The sequence below is a fragment of the Chenopodium album genome, chromosome 10, assembly GCF_948465745.1.
Source record: "Chenopodium album chromosome 10, dcCheAlbu1.1, whole genome shotgun sequence".
In the NCBI taxonomy this organism is placed as follows: Eukaryota; Viridiplantae; Streptophyta; class Magnoliopsida; order Caryophyllales; family Amaranthaceae; genus Chenopodium; species Chenopodium album.
Window position 1 is genome coordinate 15,853,117 of NC_137843.1, and position 19,515 is coordinate 15,872,631.

The window sequence follows — 19,515 nt, forward strand, 5'->3', positions numbered from 1 at the left end:
GAATGGGGTGACATCCTGACATCTTTAATGAACATGAAAAAAAAAAAAAAAAAAAAAGCAACACGTCAAATAGGTCATTAGGTTAACAGAAATTTTGAAAATAATTTTGATACTAGTGCTTGTTATTTGAGTTTTACATTATACTAAATTGTAGTACGGGTTATCAGATACAAGTATATATAAATCACAAAGCATATATTACGAAAATTCTATGTTGATTTGGACACTTTTCTTCAAAAAAAAAAAAAAAAAAAAAATATTAATTCGGACACATTTTATTTTATTTTATATAAGACGTGCTGTCAAATTGTTGAGAGTAAGGGGGAATGTAAGAGAATCCCCTATTTCCAAATACAAGTATTTGGTGAGACTCAAATTGGTAACCTCAATTAAAATTACAAGGTAAAGTCCCCACTATTTCTACCAAGCTTGCTTGGCTTATGTATTTACAATAATTTAGGTGTCTAATTAATAATTAATGTATTTATGCATCATAGAAAAAAAATATTATAGGGACCAAATTATGTTAACAGCAGCAAACTTACAGGAAGTTATACATTCATACATACAGTGGTCATCAATTGGGAAGTCTGAATGGCGTTACAGTAAGGAAATGCAAACGGCCAGCTGAACTTCTTGATGAAACAAGGGCTAAAGAAGCACCACCATTAGTTTTCACAACTTAATCCTCAAAAGTCATGCATATGATCTAGAAGGTAGTTAGCTGTGAGCTCTTCATTTTTGTTGCAAGCAAAATACGCCTCTAATACAGTTGACCGATCAAAACCCATAGCTTCAAGCTGCACACAGTAGGGAATGACAACAGAACTCAAAATTGTTATTTGCTAAAACCTCCCACAATGGTCATTTTCCCACCACTGCACAACTGAAGTAAGCAATGTAGTGCAATATGATGTATTGATGTAGACTCTTCTCTTCGTGTTGTTACTAATTTCAGGTGAGTTTGCAAGTTTAAAAAGATCAAAAAATTCACATATAAGTATATTTCATCTGAATAGAGCAGGTTTGTCCTGAACCATGTCTGCTGAACAATTAACATGTTAAACCACACTTTCCCAACCACAAATTAAAATAAAAAAGCAAGAAAAATAAAAACCCTTCAATGGAGTAGAAAGACATTTAATTTAAGTTATCCATATTACCTGAAATACAAACGACTGAGATTTATTGGTATAGTGAGTAATCAGAAAAGGCAGATAATAAGATTTTCAAACAATTGTTTCAAACAGTGGAACCTGGATTACTGGATATATGCTTTTGGTTTAAGCAAATTCATAACCACCCAAATATATTAATTTGCAATTGATCCAACATCCTTAAATAACAAAGATTGCATGACATAATAAGCAAGCGGATAGTATATCATTCTGTCCTTCGGAATAATCTAAACTCAGGAGGAAAAACAGAAGGCCGTTGAGGACTTACCCGTTCTATGGCTGCATGCTCCCCAGCAGTAACTTGCACAGCCTGAGGCATTGCAGTGGCAAATTGCTCAAGTATATTCCTGAACGGGGTCAATATGCAACAAGGTGATTAATTGGTCAGGGAGAGGTGGATAGCTATCGCATGATGGCTAAAAACATATGTATGCTGACTGCTCGAATATTCAGATGTCTAATGACAGACTCAAAATCTTTACCCTTTTTCGCCTTCAATAGGCTCATTTAACAATCGGTGGAATTCAGTCTCATGCTCTTGAATAAGTTTCATCACGTTTGGATTATGTTTACCAAACTCTTGAAGCATGGGCTGTTTGAAGAAAGAAAATGAGAGCAAACAAGAAACAGTAAGAGCCAAAGAAATTGATGAATAGTGCATGACAGATAAACGAGATCTTAACAACCTCAAATCATGGGGAACAAAGTACCTGCAAAATCTGTGGATTAGCTTGCACCATGGCTCGCAAGGCTTGAAACTGCAGAGAAAATTTTCAATTAGAGTAAGCTGTCCAACTCTCCCTTTCTCAGAGCTCCATTCTACTCAACTAGTGTAAAGGTGATTGAGTTATATCAAATTTGGACAAGTAGACAACATACTTGTTCACTGTTACGCAAAAAATCCAGGGCACCAGAGGGAGCAGCACTGGAACCCACACTAGGAAGGCCCTGCTTCCAAATACAAATTTAGACCAAGACAGTTCTCCAAAGTACTGCAGCAACAGTCATCACCCATTGCATACCTGAGGAAAGGTATTTAAAGGACCTGCATCAGGTCCACCAGATAGCACTGATGCTGGTCGTCTGGGTTGTTGAGAAACAGAAGAAGTATTTGTACGCTGCCGTTCCCCAATTGACTGAGCAAGAGACGGCTTTTCAGATTTCTCAGGAATACCCTATAGCATTAAGAATATCAGCATTTCATAAAAAATAATACTGACAGATCTACTCCAACAAGTGAATAGTTCATTGTGTATGACTCTTAAAAATTGTTAACAACTAACAACTACACTACTGAGTGAAAGAAGAAGTGTGGATCGTAACTCCCAGAATAAAGATATTCAACAGCTATCTCAGGATTATTGGATGCAGCACGAAGGGCATGTACAACAGTGTCTCTGTCCCAAATTCCTCCACCCATATCAAGTATGTGCTGGATTGTATTCTCGTGTTCATTTCCAACAACAAGATTTGAAGCTTCCTGACCACCAATAGCAGATTCTGGCCTGCTTTATAATTACATTTCAGAAAGAATCAAAGCCTAACAATTGTTTGATTTTAACCTGATAGGACTCAGCACATATAATCTCTTGTGTTAGGCAATTAAAAACAAAGTACACACTCACACAGAAGATATAATAGGAGTTGGCACTGAAGTAGGCATAGGTGCAGGGCTGCCAAATGCACAAATATTACACCATAAGAATACAAACTTCCAGCCAGGATTGCTTGAAAATAAAACAGCATAAAATAGCTGAACTCACAGAGATGCATCAGTCGCAGCTGTTGGAGGCTTAGTAGATACCTCAACAACAGGAGGAGACTCGGGACTTGCAGGAGCCTGAAAGGTGAACAAATATCAGTTGTAAACGGGATTATTGCTTTCAAATTTTTAATTGGAAATTAATTAAAATTCCACAATTAATACAGTCCTACAATTAACAACATACGAAATGACAAGATCAAGAAAATCCATACAAGGCTGGAAACCATGATAAAAAGCATGAAGTATTATATATGTAGCAAACAGACAGATCCTTGATTTGCATATAAATTAGTAGGATTTTATGGCACATTGGAGACGACGACAATTTACACAAACACGCTATTAAGGGGTGGAAATTCAGGTCAGCAGGTCGGGTTCGGGTCAATTTCGGGTTATACTTAGAAACAATAAAAAAAATAGTGTAAAACTTAATACCATTACGAAATAATAAATTTGGGTCAAATCGGGTCAAATTCGGGTTGTTCGGGTTCAGGTTGGGTCGGGTTCAGGTTTCTCTCGATAGCTTCAGGTCGGGTCAGGGATTGCCAGCTATGGGTAAAAGCAGAGACTCAATAACCTTCAGAAGTAGGTTGTGCTGAATACTAAAACTAAAACTTGATATCATAACCAATCATGTCTTTTGGTTCATGTAGCCGACCTCACTTATGGGATTAAGGCTTTAATTGATTTATAACCGATCATGCATCAACCTAACCATCAACCAATGACTACTAAAATGCCAGAATCTTAAAGCCCGGTGATTTGTAGCCAAAGATACAAAATTAAAAATTTCCAATTCAATGTAGGCTATGTAGCTAATTTCAAAATCTTAAGAAAACCAAATTGTGCTAGATCTAATTGAAGTAAATCCAAGTGGAGATATGGAGTTATTCTTCATAGAAATAGGACTTTACGTGTCTGCCTCAAGTCTCCTCCTCAGCCACAGCTATAGATCAATCAATCAATCAAAGCCTCAATCCCATAACAGCCACAGTTTTTTTTAGGGTTTTAAATCAAAATCCATCCCTAAACGAGTAAAGTAATATAATACGAGTAATATATCCATTTATGTTCCGCAGATTGAATTGTTAATGTTGGTCATTTTTTAAGGCTTTGATTGATTGATTGATTGAAATCAAAATCCACCCCTAAACGAGAGGTCTATTCTCATAACCACTCCATGCCAAATAAAAATTAATATACACCACCTCAAAGTCCAAAAAATTATACGAAGTATTCTATAGGTCACCCTCCATCATATATTTTCTAAATAACCAATTAAGAACCCTTATTTAACACAAAAAATAAGATACAATCAAAGCAAGAAGTGAGCTATGTTTTGAGAGATATGTTCATGTCCAAGCCATTAAGATGGACATATGATTGACTGGGTTTTTAATGCCAATGGCAGATATTCATAGTATGATAATGTTGAGTTCATTCAATAAAGTATTTTTAATATGTTATTGTAAAAAATAATTCAAGCATCCCACACTTGAGTCCCACTGTGATCATTGGGCCGTAGATAAAATCCGGTTTGAGCCCAATTTAGTATTTTTGCCATAACTTCCTCATTATTTATAGGAATTGGGCTTATAATATATCGTTGGAAAGGTCTTTTCGAATCTCATCCAACTACACAATTATTGGACCCTGCTTATGGACTATACTAAACTGGATTGGACGTTTTTCATAAATAGGATATGAAATGAATGATTTTCAAAGACAGAAATGAATTATTTTTAATTAAAAACAGAGAAATCACGATACTCTTCAACATTTCACCTTACTCGATATCAATAACGTGAAAAGTACTCATCACTGGGATTGGTTTTTGGGGAGACACAATCAGGTGTCTACGGAAGCCCCCACTTTGACTGAGTTTGGAGAAATGTAAGTTTCGAAAACAAAAGTCAAAGTAGCGATAGGGACAGAGAATGATTCAAAACGTTCTGCGATCCTAAATCATTCTTGTAATGCCGATACCTGCAAACTAGCGTTAGTTAAACAGATAAAGAGTTAGAAACGCGTATCTTGCACCGTCGAGCACACGTCTCTGAAGTAACCAATTTTTACGGCCGCATTTGTTGTGACGATCTCCACAAGCTAAGGAACGCCATCGTTGAAGGTGAATGCTTGTAGCCATCTTCAATTTTTGTTGTAGCATTACCTCGCCGCTGTTGATGTTGGGGCCGTGCTTCGCCGCTGTTGATGTTCACTCGTCTCTGAACAAAAGAGCCTTTTTTGAGATGTCCACGCGTCTCTGAACAAAAGAGCCTTTTTTTGAGAAATGTTCACTCTCCTCTGAATAAAGAGCTTTTGATGATATGTCCACGCGTCTCTGAACAAAAGAGCCTTTTGATGATATGTCCACGCGTCTCTGAACAAAGAGCTCTTGATGAGGGATGTTCACTCGTCTCTAAACAATGGAGCTTAGGGGAGATGTCCACGCGTCTCTGAACAAAGAGCTTTGATAGGATGCCCACGCGTCTGTGAGCAAAAGAGCTTGATTGATATGTCCACGCGTCTCTGAACACAAGAGCTTTGAATGTTTGTTGAGATTGTTCGGTTGGCTGCGAACAGGAGCATCAATGATTGGATGTATCCTGTAAAATCAAACATTACCAAAAGACTTTGCCGGTGTTTTTTTTAGGGTTGACCTAAGGCTTGGTGTGCTTGACTCATTGTGATTGCTTTGACTTGAGGTAAACTCAATGTGATTGACTGACTTGAGGTTGACTCAATGTGTTTTGACACGTGTGTGTAGACTCAACTCGATGTGATATGACACGACGTACATGACTCGTGTGTGCATTGTTTTGTAATGTGCTTGACTCAAAAATGTAGAAAAGCAAAAATTTTCCGTCATTTTTGTGGAGGGTACCGACTTTCACCCGAAAAAGAAAACGTGAAAAGAAAGAAGTAAAGTATTGGGTAGTGCATGTTGAATGAGCTTAGTCAAATATATGCGTTGACGTTGTATCTCATGGTGCAAGGATTGTAGCATTCTAGGCTATCTTGATTGATTACTCCATAATGAAAGTATTTAGGTGACTTAAGCACGGAGGCTAAATACTTCATACTTTGTGATGCAATGATGATTATGATAATGAGTGATTTTGATATGACAAGACGTGCTTCAAAGTTATGTTAAGATTTCATGACAAAAGGTTCCTAAGGGAAGGTTTATTTGGTTATGTATCTGTAATGTGTGTGAAAGTGATACCAAAGTTAGACCGCAAGGGCTAACGGTGTGGAAAATATATTGAGAAGAGTCAAATGATGGTGACTCGTAGGCTAGGTAAGCTAATGAAGTAAGGATCAAGCCCCCAAGTCTAGCTCTACATGGATAGGGATGAGCATTGGAGATCCCTTGATATGATCATGCGTGAATGCGAATGTGAATGTGAATGCATTTTTATTACGGTCGCACCTCAATGTGAGATTGCCTACGTATCCGTTAGGAATCAGGCCGAACGTAGCTCTACCCGAACCTCGCACAAGTGTGTGTATACCTCAAAGAAGTTTTTGAAGAGTTGTAACGTGATTAGGCTAAAGGTTGAAGAAGAAGGGGATAAAGGCTCAAGACCCTAGATAAGCCCCCAAAGTGTGCGACCTTGCTTTTGAATCTTTGTATTTGTAGGCTTGAGGTTTCACCACTTTTAAACTTTCTTTTGTTTATATTTTTGCTTTTTTTTTTTTTTTTTTTTTTTTTTGCTTCATCATTTTTTTTTTATTTTCATAAGTGTGGGCAATCCCGATCGTGCGGACTATCACTCACTTGGCATTCATGTTTCTCCAGTGGAGTCGCCAAAAATTGTAGGGAATAATTCAGGCATCCCACACTTGAGCCCCACTGTGATTATACACTTAAGCATGGTGCGAGCACTCGATAAGAGACGCAATCTGAGACGTGTGCTTATCAAAGACATTGGAACACTTGTCCTTTTGCACACTTTTACTTTTTGCTATTTGCTTTTTTAAATTCCTGGTAAAATCACTCAAGCTTTTGTATTTGGAAATTGCATAAGTTGCACACCATCCCATCCCATCCCAAGGTTAGGTAGATATGGGTTGAAAAAAGAAAGGTCAATCATTAGACAAGGCTCAAAGTGGCTCATCAAGAAAAGATTATATATGTGAGGGGTGAAGATGATATGATATAGCTACAAGGTCAATCATTTGTCCAGCGTTTTTTTTTTTTTTTTTTGAAATGCAATGCGATGATCATATGCAAGAAAATAAATGCTCATTTTATTAAAAGTGAATGATAAAAAACAAACTCTAACAAATAAATCTAAGTAAAAGATGGAGGGTGCCTATGCTAGACTTATTGGGGAAGGGAAATCAAAAATAAGAAAAGAAATCATTAAATCTTGTCATTAAAGTCTGCCTCGTGCTTTGTCTCATCATTATCTTTTTTTCTTGTCAATCACATGACTCAAACTCGATGCAACATGCATGGATGGGAAAAGAGTGTAGTGTATGAGGTGAACGATGTATGGAGGAAACATGTAAGATGAAAGAATGTGAATGTAGAAAGTGTTTAAGAAGAAAAGTGTGAGATATGTAATGAACGGAAAGTGATGTGAAAAAACGTGGAAAGCTATAGAAATTTCCGGAATAGGTTGGACCCCTAACTCGAATGACGGAAAGGACGACTCATGCATGGATCTAAGACATGGTCATGATGAAGGAAGTATATACAAAGTGTGTGCTAAGACTAGTGAGTGTAAGTGATATGTTCAAGACTCGTGTCATGACCATGTGACTAGACATGTGATTAGACTCGTACAAAGACTAAGTTAAGACTTCATCTATATACACTAAACTGACAAGCTGTAGTATTTCAGTCTTAACTTTCGATCTGTGACTCTGGTTGGGAAGAAACCAACGCCCAATGAAAGATAAAACTCGGGGCTACAGATCCATAGGTCGTACGACTCGTAACTCTTTCTAGAACTCCGGCTATGACCAAAACAAGTTGACGCTTGTGCAGTATACGGGAATAAAAATCCGAGTTGACTCAAAGGAACTATGACTCGATTTTAGACATATTTATTAGCTCAAATTAATTAAACAATTAATTAAGCAAAGTCTTTTAGTCATTAGTTTATTTATACTTATAAACAAGTCAAACAAACGGTTAGTGTAAACACACATAGATTATGCACAAGCAAAAAATGCACAAATAGTCAAATAAGCACAATATGATGCAATGAGTTTGCAACCTAACCATGGCTCTAGTTCTCTAAAGTTCAAGGAATAGGTAGTAAAAGAGGGTCCATGGTTATGAGTCCGGATGCATTGCGCGGAAGCCTTACCTTTAGAAGGGTTGGCGCATATGGATGGGACCCCACAAGTTAAACTTGTTTCCATGGTTTGGTGAATACACAAACTCGAATGTACCCTTCGTTGCAATGAGCGTTCGATTGGGTAGATAGAGCGTGAAGTCCTAGAGGGTTATGGCCATATGTAGAACACATATGGGTTCAGAAAAGAGGAAAAAACTCAATCAGGAAGTAAAATCAGCCAAACAGTACTAGAACCGGTCAAAGCAAAAAGGCAGACGTCTGGCTCGGTATTGGAAGAACTTGGCGCAAGACATCAGGGACCATCGCGAGGAGATGGCCCTGTCGCATCACGATATCGCTATCGCATCGCGACAGAGCCATCGCACTGTGATGGGCACGGTTTTCTTGCGCTAGTTCCTACATGCCTCAGCAGCTTTTTGTGTTTTATGAATTTTCCAGTTTTTCGCTGTATTTTTTCGATTCTAGTTGTGAAAGATATTTCCCAAATTTCCTACGTGTAAAAAACCTATGTTTTTGATGCATTACGAATGGTCTATCAAATGCGGACCTTTTTATGCTTATGCCATAATATTAATCAAAATTACGCACATGAATACTTAGAACTTTTCGAGTCTCATCCACTCATTCTAAATTATTGCCAAATAAATTTCACGAATTAAAATAGAAATCCTCCCCAGTGGAGTCGCCAAAAACTGTAGGGAATAATTCAAACATCCCACACTTGAGCCCCACTGTGATCATTGGGCCGTAGGTAAAATCCGGTTTGAACCCAGTTTAGTATTTTGGGCATAACTTCCTCATTATTCATCGGAATTGGGCTTATAATATATCGTTGGAAAGATCTTTTCGAACCCCATCCAACTACATAATTATTGGACCCAAATTATGGACTATACTAAACTGGATCAGACGTTATTCATAAGTAGGATACAAAATGAATGATTTTCGAAGACAGAAATAAATTATTTTTATTAAAAACAGAGAAATCACGATACTCTTCAACATTTCACCTTACTCGATATCAATGACGTGAAAAGTACTCATCACTGGGTTTGGTTTTTTGGGAGACACAATCAGGTATCTACAGTTATGCTACCTTCGTTTTATTTTAGTAGACACATTTTGACTTTAGCACTATTCACACACTTCCCTTTGACCGTATTTTGTGATTTATACGTAATGAAAAATATAGTCACGTGGGGTCTTGTTAGATTCGTCACAATATATATTTTCAAAATAACTTTTTATAATTTTAGGTAATCGATAATTAAAGATATTAACGATTGAATTTGTGCATTAGCAAACGTGACTAAAGAAGCGTGTCAAATAAAAAGAAACAGAGGATGTATAAGATCAGAATCCAATAGTTAATAGTGAATTATTTAAAGAGTAAGAATTATTTAATAGTTAATTAGTATGTTAGTGGTGAAAGTCGCTTTGAGATTAAAATCAAAGACTTTAGAGCTTTGGGTTTTTTGCTAAAAAGTTAATAGGTTATCTTACTTAAACAGTCAAGAGGAAGTGCCATGGTGCATGGTATATGCAATAACATAGTTTTGGTGGATGTGACTGTAAAATGCATGAATGAAATTTATGTCTTTGGAGAGAAACCTTAGAGTCAAGGTTTCAAGTAGAGTAGAACCAAAACTGAGTATGTGTATGTATTTCAAAAATTTGGGGTCAATTATCCAAAGTACATGTTGGCATGCATGATGAAGAAACTACTCATCGCATGAAATGTTGTGTACTTGTGTGGCTAGAATGGAGAATTGGCTCAGGTGATGTCTAAAATTAAACAATTATTACGATTAAAACTCAAGGGATTTAATCAACTGGTGATATATTGGTCAATGAAACGAGTACAAGCCTATAAGATAATACTTTACTGAATGTGCAACGACACCAAAGAATGAGACAGTAAGAGATGAGGTGGGGATAAATTACGTTGATGGAAAAGTTGGGAAATGATGCTTGATTAAGCCATTTGAGCATGCTGGTAAAGAGTAGCTAAACACTGTGCTTTAAAGAATTCCCAATCTCTTTACAGAATGAGGTGTTTTTTTTTTTTCTTTTTAAAAAAAAACTCTCTCCTATTATTGTGCCTCTCTAGAAGATGGACAGGAAAATAAATGAAAATAAAAAATGGTATAGGCCTACAAAAACAGCCTTTTCTAAATTCCAACAGCTTCTCACTATATATGTGTGTGTGTGTGTGTGTGGTAATTAAGGAGCTAATAGAATACTCTCCCTCTCCAAAACCCTAGCCTCCATTGTTGAATTTTGAAGGGGCTTTCATCGGTTAATCCTTGTTTCTTTAAAAAAAATTTAAGTTTATAATAATGCTTCCTCTTTTTGGGAGGAGCTTTTCTCCCTCAAAAGAAAGGGTTTCTGATCTCCTTCGAAAGACGAGGGTTTTTCGATCTCCTTCGAAAGACGAGGGGGAGAAGTTTCTTAGTTTTGAATCCATGATATTAGATCTAATGGATTGTCGTGAAATTATTTCGTTAGTGAAAAAGTTATAAAGTTTTCGAATACAAATAGATGAATCAGAAGAAAAACATCCTCACGGCTACAAAGAATCGTTAAATTGTCTCTCCAACAAGGTTGTATTTTCCAACGATATAAGCGGGAGATGTATAGTGCAAGATCTACTCGACGATCATAGTTTTTATGAAGGAAAATTTTATTTGATTCAATATCTTATGTATTTGTTAACGTCGAATCTCTATTGTAAATGTCGTATGACTTTTAATTAATGAAATATTTTTGCTATTCAAAAAAAAAAAAAAAAAAAGGAACTAATATTAACAAGTTTTAACAATACAAGGGTATGATATTATATTTTTAAACCTCTCCAATCACCTTCTCACAAAATGGGTTTTAATTATTGTTGCTGCAATTAAACAGTAGTACAGTACATAAAACCAGAGCCTGCTGCTGGTGAGACAACCGCCTTCCACCATCAATGGTAACACGTTACAAAAATTTGAAACATATGTCATGCACATTGTAAAGCTGTTCTTACCTCAGCTGTCATAGCTGCTGCTGCCACTGAACTATCCCCAGCCGAAGTTTTACTCTGAAAATACTCATTAGTCAGTATCAATGGAAAATGCATATCAAATACACACTATAAAAATGCTAATTTAACATACACATATCACTAGTCAATGAAAATCTCCTTTAACATTATTGCTATAATTTGTCAAAAAATCTTTAACTCCACAAACCCTAAAATATGAATAAAACAAGTTGAAAGATACAGAGTATTTAAACATTTACCCTTTTCATTCATTTCAAATTACTTGTATATGCTTCTATAATATATTGGAAATGTTACTGAGTCCCCAAGCCCTGACCCACACCCATGATGTACTTCCTTTCTTTCAGGTATATCTCCTGAAAGATAAATTTTTCTCTCTTGTTTAGTGCTTTACACTCTTTCCTCTCAAATAGCAAGGCCTTAGCTGCATTTGTCCCTAGGACTTGTTGTAATACCATGGAGCTACCCTCCATGCCACTCTCAATCATTTCATAGTCTATGAAGGGAACATTGCTTAGACTTTTTCATAATTTAATGCTAGTTAATATTTATGTCAATTCAAAAATTAGTTAAGGAATGGAACATATATTAAAGTCAATGTAACCTCAATAAGGGGGGAAAAGCGTGAATTGTGGATATGCACCAAAACTAAGGGCACTATTGTATATCCAAAATAAGTTTCACCCTGATGTCGGATCTCATTGCTCTAAGCCTTTAGCTCAACATCCATCACAGTTGAGCTTAAGGCCTAGAGCAAACAAAACACAGATGAAGTATTTGTAAGCCCAGGCATTTCAGCTTGCTCAAGAATACCGTATAACATTAAGTATACTAGCAAGATCATAAATTAAACCAAGTGATGAAAAAATTAGTGGACTGCAGCCAACAGAAAACATTCGCTGGGAATCCTCAAGGCGACAAGAATCCTTTAACTGTAACAACACAACTAAGTAAAAGATGTAGGGATTTTAAGTTTTTAACTCACAGATTTTAGATATTCAGCAGCTGTCTCTGGGTTATTAGATGAAACACGAAGTGCGCGTACAACTGCATCTCTATCCCAAATTCCTCCACCGATATCAATTACACGCTGGATAGCATTTTCAATGTCATATCCAGCATTAAGACTTACAGCTGCCTGTCCACCGACATCAGATTCTAACCTGCATGATCAACTTTAAAATTCAGAAAGAACCCAAGCCTATAGAAAATTTGAATCTAAACTAATAGGAGTCAACATAATCTCTTTAAATATAGCAATTTAAATGAGACTAGACACTCACACAGAAGATGAAAAGATGGGAGTTGGCACTGATGTAGGCACAGCTGCAGAGCTGTAAAATAAGCAGATGTTGTACCATTAGAAAACAGAATTCCTGCCATAACTGCCTAAAGAACTAAACAGCATAGAAATGCAAAACTCACAGAGCTTCATTGGGCACAGTAGTTGGAGGTGTAGTAGATGCCTCAATAGAGGAAGACTTGGGTGTTGCAGGAACCTAAAGGTAAAGAATAAGGATTGTAAAAGAAAAAAATTGCTTATCAAATCATAAATTCAGTCAACAAATAAAACGACATAATTAAGAAAATCAATGAACATTGAACAAGGCTGACAACCATGATACCAAGAATCAGGTATTTACTATGAAGTATATCACATACAGAGTAACAGGAAGCTTATGTAGTTCTGTATGCATTTAGCACTAGTATTATTGTTGTGCACCTAAGAAACAAAAGGAGTAAAACTTTTCAACTACACTATGTGTAAATGTTGAGAGTTTGAGACTTGATAGCCATCAACTAAAGGTTGTGCTGAATCATGTCAATGATACATTATGCCATCAATCAATGACTATTCAAACACTAAAATTTTAAATCCTAGCACTTTGCAGCAATAGATACAACACAGAAGATGTTTTCAAAGTAGCTCAATCCAAATATAGATTTTATAGCTCTGTATGCAAAACAGGCCAAGTATTAAGAAATCACATTCTTGATCTTCAAAGGTGCACTTATTTAGGCCTAAAGATTTTCCACAGTATTCTTCTCTTTTTTTTTTTTTTTTGGAGGGATTCCAGAGTATTCTAATAGAACTACAAAATCGATATTTGATGAAGAAGACCAAATTATCCTAGATGAGATTTATGTAAACCCAACCCCGGGGGAAATAAGAATTAAAGGAGCTATTCAGTTATTTTTCCAAGGTTTCACCAAATATTTACCTTAAGTGTCTGTTATGATTGGCTTAGTGAAAAAAATGATGAAGATTTGATGCTCTCACAAAGACAACTAAGTTCAGCTAAAATAACTTCTCAGATCTTCTCATAATGCCTTCTCTTCCTATCCTCCTCTCTATATATGGTTCCTGAGTCTCCCATCCCTCTAATTTATTTCCTGCCTTTTTCCTCAGGCTTCCTAACTGATTTACTGAGCAGTCCTCACTATAGTTTCCTCCTCTTATCCAGAATTGTGGATGAACTTACTGAAACGATCCAAGGGGAAGTACCAGGGTGGCAGGGTGTATGCAGTTAGCAAATAACACAGTTTTGGTAATGTTTATAAAACACGAATTGAGTAAAATGATAAAAGTAAGTGCTAAGATAAAATGAACAAAAGTATATATATAATCAATATACTCATATCACTTTCAATCACCCACTTCCAAGTTTTCTTAGGTCTTTCCATACCCCCTGCGATCCCAACACTTTGTAACTCTTCAAGCTTTCTTATCGGAGCCTGACTTGGTCTCCTTCTTACATGGCTAACCCACCTTAAGCGATACTCCCTCATCTTGTACTCAACCGATGTAACCCCTAATTTCTTCCTAATTATGTCATTCCTCAACCGATCCTTTCTTATATGGCCACAATCCATAGCAACAAACGCATCTCCGCCACATTCATCTTATGCACGTGGCAATGTTTTACAGCCCAACATTTTGTACCATATCACAAAGCAGGCCTTATTGCCATTAGGTAGAATTTACCCTTCAATCTATGAGGCTGTAGGGATCACATAAAACCCCGTAGCACTCTTCCACTTCAACTAACCCCCTTTGATCCTACAAAAACCCAATATCTTATGATAGCCTAATTTTCTTTTATTGTAGTATTTTCAAGGAAAAAAAGAATTCTGCAGGTATTTTAAAACCAGCCATTGTATTTTATTAGGAAGAAAAGGAAAAAAGAAAAAAGAAAAAAAAAAAAAAAAAAAAAAAACCTTTATAACAATTTTATAACCTCAAAGGAATGGTTGCATATATCAAGACCTCTCTAAATTCCATCTCCCAGACCGGATAATTGTTGTTGCTTTTCAACTTAACATAATCTCATGAAGAGAAGTTTCAAGAAACATATTGCATGAACAACACCCTAAAGCTGTTCTTACCTTGGATGTAGGCATAACTGCTGCTGCTGCTGCCGCTGAACTTTCCCCAGACCAACTCTTACTCTGGCAATCCACTATCATTCAGTGTTAAAGAAAATAGAAATCAAAAGGATTCAACAAGAAAATACTAGCTAGAATTGCAATTAAAGAGTTTATTCAGGCATTATTATTACGTCTTTAGTCTAAAATACTTCTGCAATAGTACCTTATTATACATAAGTGACTTAACATTACCCCTTGATCAAAATATGAATTAAAAGGTTGAAAGATCCTTCCGTGATCATAGCATAATTTGGTCTAATAGAGAATTCCATATCTCCTTCATTCTATTTGCTTATCCATGTTTTGAAAAATAATATCTAACAAAATAATTTTCTCCCAAGCACTAAGGCTTGGTGTAAATCCTTGGAGCCACCACTCCAAAGAAGACAACATTGCATTGATTTTTCAGAATTTATTACCGATTTTTACAAATGATATTTGTTAAATAGACAAATTAGTTAGCAACAACATCAGGCTAGAAAAATAATCCACCATTGGTCAAAAAAAAAAAAAAAAAAAAAAAAAAAAAAAAAAAAGCCTTAGTATACTCCATCCTTGAAAGACTGCATCACTTTTTGTTTTGAGGTGTCTCAAAATGTTAGATTCGCTTTTACTTCACTATATTTTGGCAACCACAAATTACCACCTTACCCTCTTACCTTGCAATACTTTTGCACCTTTTTCACTCACCCTCCCTTTATCCAAAAAAATTTACATCCCCTCACTTTTTCCAAACTTTCTTAGAAACAAGAGTCCATAGTATGTAATGGAGTCAAACTTCCGAGAAAAAAGGAAATAGTTAAACTTGATCTACAGTACCTCAATGGACAAGAGAGATGTTGGATATACACCAAGCCTATGGGCACTTTGGTCAAATCATCGTTTCTCTAAGCCTAACACTTAAAATCTATCTTTACGACTATTTTATATAAAAATATTTTTTATGCCATATCTCCTATTTCATTTCCACTCATTCTTTTCTTAGAAAAATACATGTATCCTCCTATTTCTACTTTTTTTTTCCCGATTTTTCCCCTTCTCCCCTAAACATTCTTCTACGGCTTTTGATCTTCCCCAATATAATTATTCATCAATTTTACCCGTTTCAACTATTATAAAAAATAAAAAATAAAAAATAAAATAAAAAAAAAAGAAGAAAAAAAAATCAATTCAAAAACTGTGAACAAACTCACACTATGCCAAAGTTTTGAATGTTTTACCTTTCATCCATTCTCTCTTCTATTCCATAGAAGAAGAAGGAAAAAAAAAAAAGAAATTCATGCTTCTCATGGGCTAAACAACTAGCTTTGGTTAAAAAGAAGCAATACAATTTACACAGCCATCAAAAGAAAGAAAAGTAGCACAAAGTGGCCCTTACAAAGTTGCATCAAGCACACAACAATGGAGCACTAATTGGTTACAATCAAATTGGTAATTTAAGAAAAAGAAAAGGAGGTAGATCGTTCGCGAAAAAAGATAAAACAAAACTCAAAAAGACCAATAGTCGAAACTTGAAAGTGATATTGAACACATTAACTTGAAGAAGACTTGTCCAAATAAACAGGGAAATGGACCTGCCCATCCAAGGGCTTGAAAGGGAACGAAAGAAAGGGAACAAAGAGAAGAATGGGTCGTAGACTCATAGACATGTGAATGAAGTGGCCAGATGAAAAAGAAACACTATCATTATCCACTAATTACCTAGTGTTTTTCATTACTACTATTCACAAATAGAAAAAAAAAAATTTCAAAAAAAAAAAAAACAGCAATGAAAAAAAATAAATAAATGGGCCTTCACTCAATCAGAAATGATAGCAACAATAGCTAATTCCTGCAGCAGCTACGCACATATGACTTAGGAAAATCAAGCGAAAAGACTTGGTCATGACATCTTGTCAACAACTTGGTTTCTCAATTATAGCAAGACAGAGTATCACAAGGCATCCTACCAACATAGTGCCCCAGCAAATAAATGAAAGAATGAAAGGAAGGCACACAACAAGAAGACACTCAGGTGTTGGTATTTGGCAGAAACACAACAAATAAAATGTCTGCCCTTATGTTTTAAGAGGGGGGTCTTGTGTTATGTGGATATGTACTCATAATTTTACATGCAATTAGGAACTGTGCTTGAGGGAAAATGAGATGTCACATTATTAATTACTCATGGGACTTTCTATTTAATAAATAAGCAAGGTTGAAAAAATTCCTAGGAGAAGGCCACACAGAGTTCTCCAGTAGATAAAAGTTAAATTTTAATAGCTTACAGCCATTCCTATATGATGAACCATTTCATTTTAAGACTGCACTTTCCTTGACCAGCTGTATTGCCAAGTCTGAAGTATAGGTGTTCAAAGAAAGTACAGAGTATTCAATACCTAAGACTAATGATGATCCTTAAAAGTTACAGCAAGAGCAGAAAAAATTTGTGTTTACAAGGTTGCCAATTCCTGGTAACAGATTCAGCACAGTCACCACGTAAAAGCTTTTATCTAAAGCAAATGATAAATCAAGATATGTACCTTAGACAGCATGACAACTATAAAACTATTCTCTGCAATTTTGTTTTCCTCCAGTGTAGTTCCATCTGCAACAACTTTTCCTTGATAGATAAGCATCTGCTGAGAGGCAGGAAAGACATTTGCTCCCTGTATAGATTCAATGTTTTTCTTGACGTCACCTACCTAAGAAGATTTATGACCAAACGAACACCAACAATAAGATTCATGGTGATATATTAGCAGTGCAGAACAAGTGCATATGGATTGATTCTTATAATGACAATTCTTGAAAGCCATATTGATACATATTAGAGTTACGTGTAATAGTCTAACCTAAGGAGGGGGAATATGGGTAGTCTAGTATTATTACTATATTAGGTTAATAGCCTTTAGTTTTAGTATAAATAGAGAAAGCGGGAAGGAATTAGTAGGCAGGTTTTGGAATGAATGTTTTAGGAGAGTTGTGAGTCTTGTGACCTCAAGTCACTATTAGGAGATTTGTGATCTCAAGTCACTATTAGGAAATTTGTGACCTCTAGTTACTATTGGAGAGTTTTGGGCTAAACCTACTATTTTGTAAGAAACCCTGTTTATTTCAATCAATCAAGACTCAACCTTTCAGCTTTAATTCCTATTTAATTTGAAATCTCTATCTTTTACAAGTAGTAGAATCATCATTTTCAGTCAAGCTTCAATCTTTCTTCTCATTGTTGTATTTTCTTTGAATATATGTGTGAGTTTGGTCTGAGATTTTCAGTCCATTACATTACGTCACGCCAACACAATGATAATATTTTCAGTCATCCATTATCTGCAATACCACAAGTCAACAACAAAAGCAATGAAGGCATTTGAATTAGCCAATTCACTTAAAATAACCTCCACTTCATGTTTAATACATTTAAATATTATGATCACTGATTCAGAAGTTAAACAAAATCCCATCAACATTACCAAATTTCAAGATAAATTACACAGGGATTCGGGTTTGGATTTTGTCATGCATTAACAATAGCACCACCTAGATGTTCTATACAAATTCTAACAAAATCAGCTCCTATAAGGATCCTACATGATGGGATTACAATAAGAAACATCATTGTGATTTCAAAAATTGTCCTTTCAAATCAACAAACATGGCTAACTTGGTATCTTTTGGTAGAGAAACACCCTGCCTCATCAATGATTTGAAATCAGAACATAATGCTTAATACACATTTTCAAACACCTTCAATTTCCTCAATTTGACATAATTAATCAGCAGAAATAGCTCATAACTAATTGGAATACTACATACTTGTATCAGGTAAGTTTTATTATTGGCTTGCAGTTACCAATATACCAGAAGACTTTGTGTTATATAACCTTCAACAAAATTCAACAATTCCAACAAATTACATAAGCTCAATTCCCATTTAGCACTTAACCCCACTTCATAATTACTAGTTTAATTTACTTTGCAATACTCAATTTCTGTTAAATTTTGTTTTTAGCTGGTTCAATAATTCTGGCCAAAATGATTTGCAATTGCGAAATTTCCCACAACAGTGACAAAATACCCAAATATTTTTAGGTACAAACAAGTCCATTAAACAATAAAATAGAGCAATGTGAACCAAAATATGTGCAAAATTTTCTATAAAAACGTTGCAGTTGCAATCAATATCTCAAAAATGAACACGATTATATTATTTAAGAAAACAAAAGGCAGATTGCATGAATAGGAAAGAACTAAGAAGATGAAGTTAAAAATTTGGAAATATAAAATTGGAATGATTGAGATGGAATTACGAACCGTGTCTTGGGGTTTGACTTGAAGTTGAAAGTGATTTCCTTTCAAATTCTTGACAAAAATCTTCATTCTCGGTTTATCACTATCACTCACTGAGTCTCTCCTTTAAAATGCATAAAAAGGAATTTTTCTGGGAAAAGGAGAGAACTCCGTACAATAATTTTGTGGAGGGAAATAAGTTTAGTCAGTGTAGTTATTAATTTCCTTCTCTCATAAAATATTCAGTTCAGTTTAGTTCACTTCAGCTCCGATAAGATTAGTTCAGTTTAATCAATTCATGACGAAGATATATAAAGTATATGTATTAGCTACCATGGGTGTAATATGGGTAGTATGGGTGTAATATCTACTTTCTTGTTCTTTAATGTCAGTTGTCCTGTAATGCAGCTATAATAGACTAATAGCTGAGTCACTAGGTTAGATCTTTCTAGGGATTGCTTCCTAGGACTATATATATGTACATAGGGTGTAATTAAAGGAATAACACAGAAA

General features: G+C 35.5%; 1 protein-coding gene across 1 annotated transcript; it reads right to left on the reverse strand.

Annotated features, from left to right (window-relative positions):
- Positions 1-257: 257 nt before the first annotated feature.
- Positions 258-19,171, reverse strand: LOC145562299 (ubiquitin receptor RAD23c-like). Its single transcript, XM_081622524.1, has 16 exons — positions 19,027-19,171; positions 17,253-17,414; positions 14,689-14,751; positions 12,727-12,800; positions 12,585-12,635; positions 12,287-12,464; positions 11,284-11,337; positions 2,942-3,018; positions 2,804-2,851; positions 2,504-2,683; positions 2,201-2,351; positions 2,058-2,126; positions 1,889-1,936; positions 1,661-1,770; positions 1,447-1,525; positions 258-800 (listed from the first exon to the last, which is right to left on the reverse strand). The coding sequence occupies exons 1-16, from the start codon at positions 19,090-19,092 to the stop codon at positions 690-692; spliced, it is 1,521 nt and encodes a 506-aa protein (XP_081478650.1). The 5' UTR covers positions 19,093-19,171; the 3' UTR covers positions 258-689.
- Between the last annotated feature and the right edge of the window lie 344 nt (positions 19,172-19,515).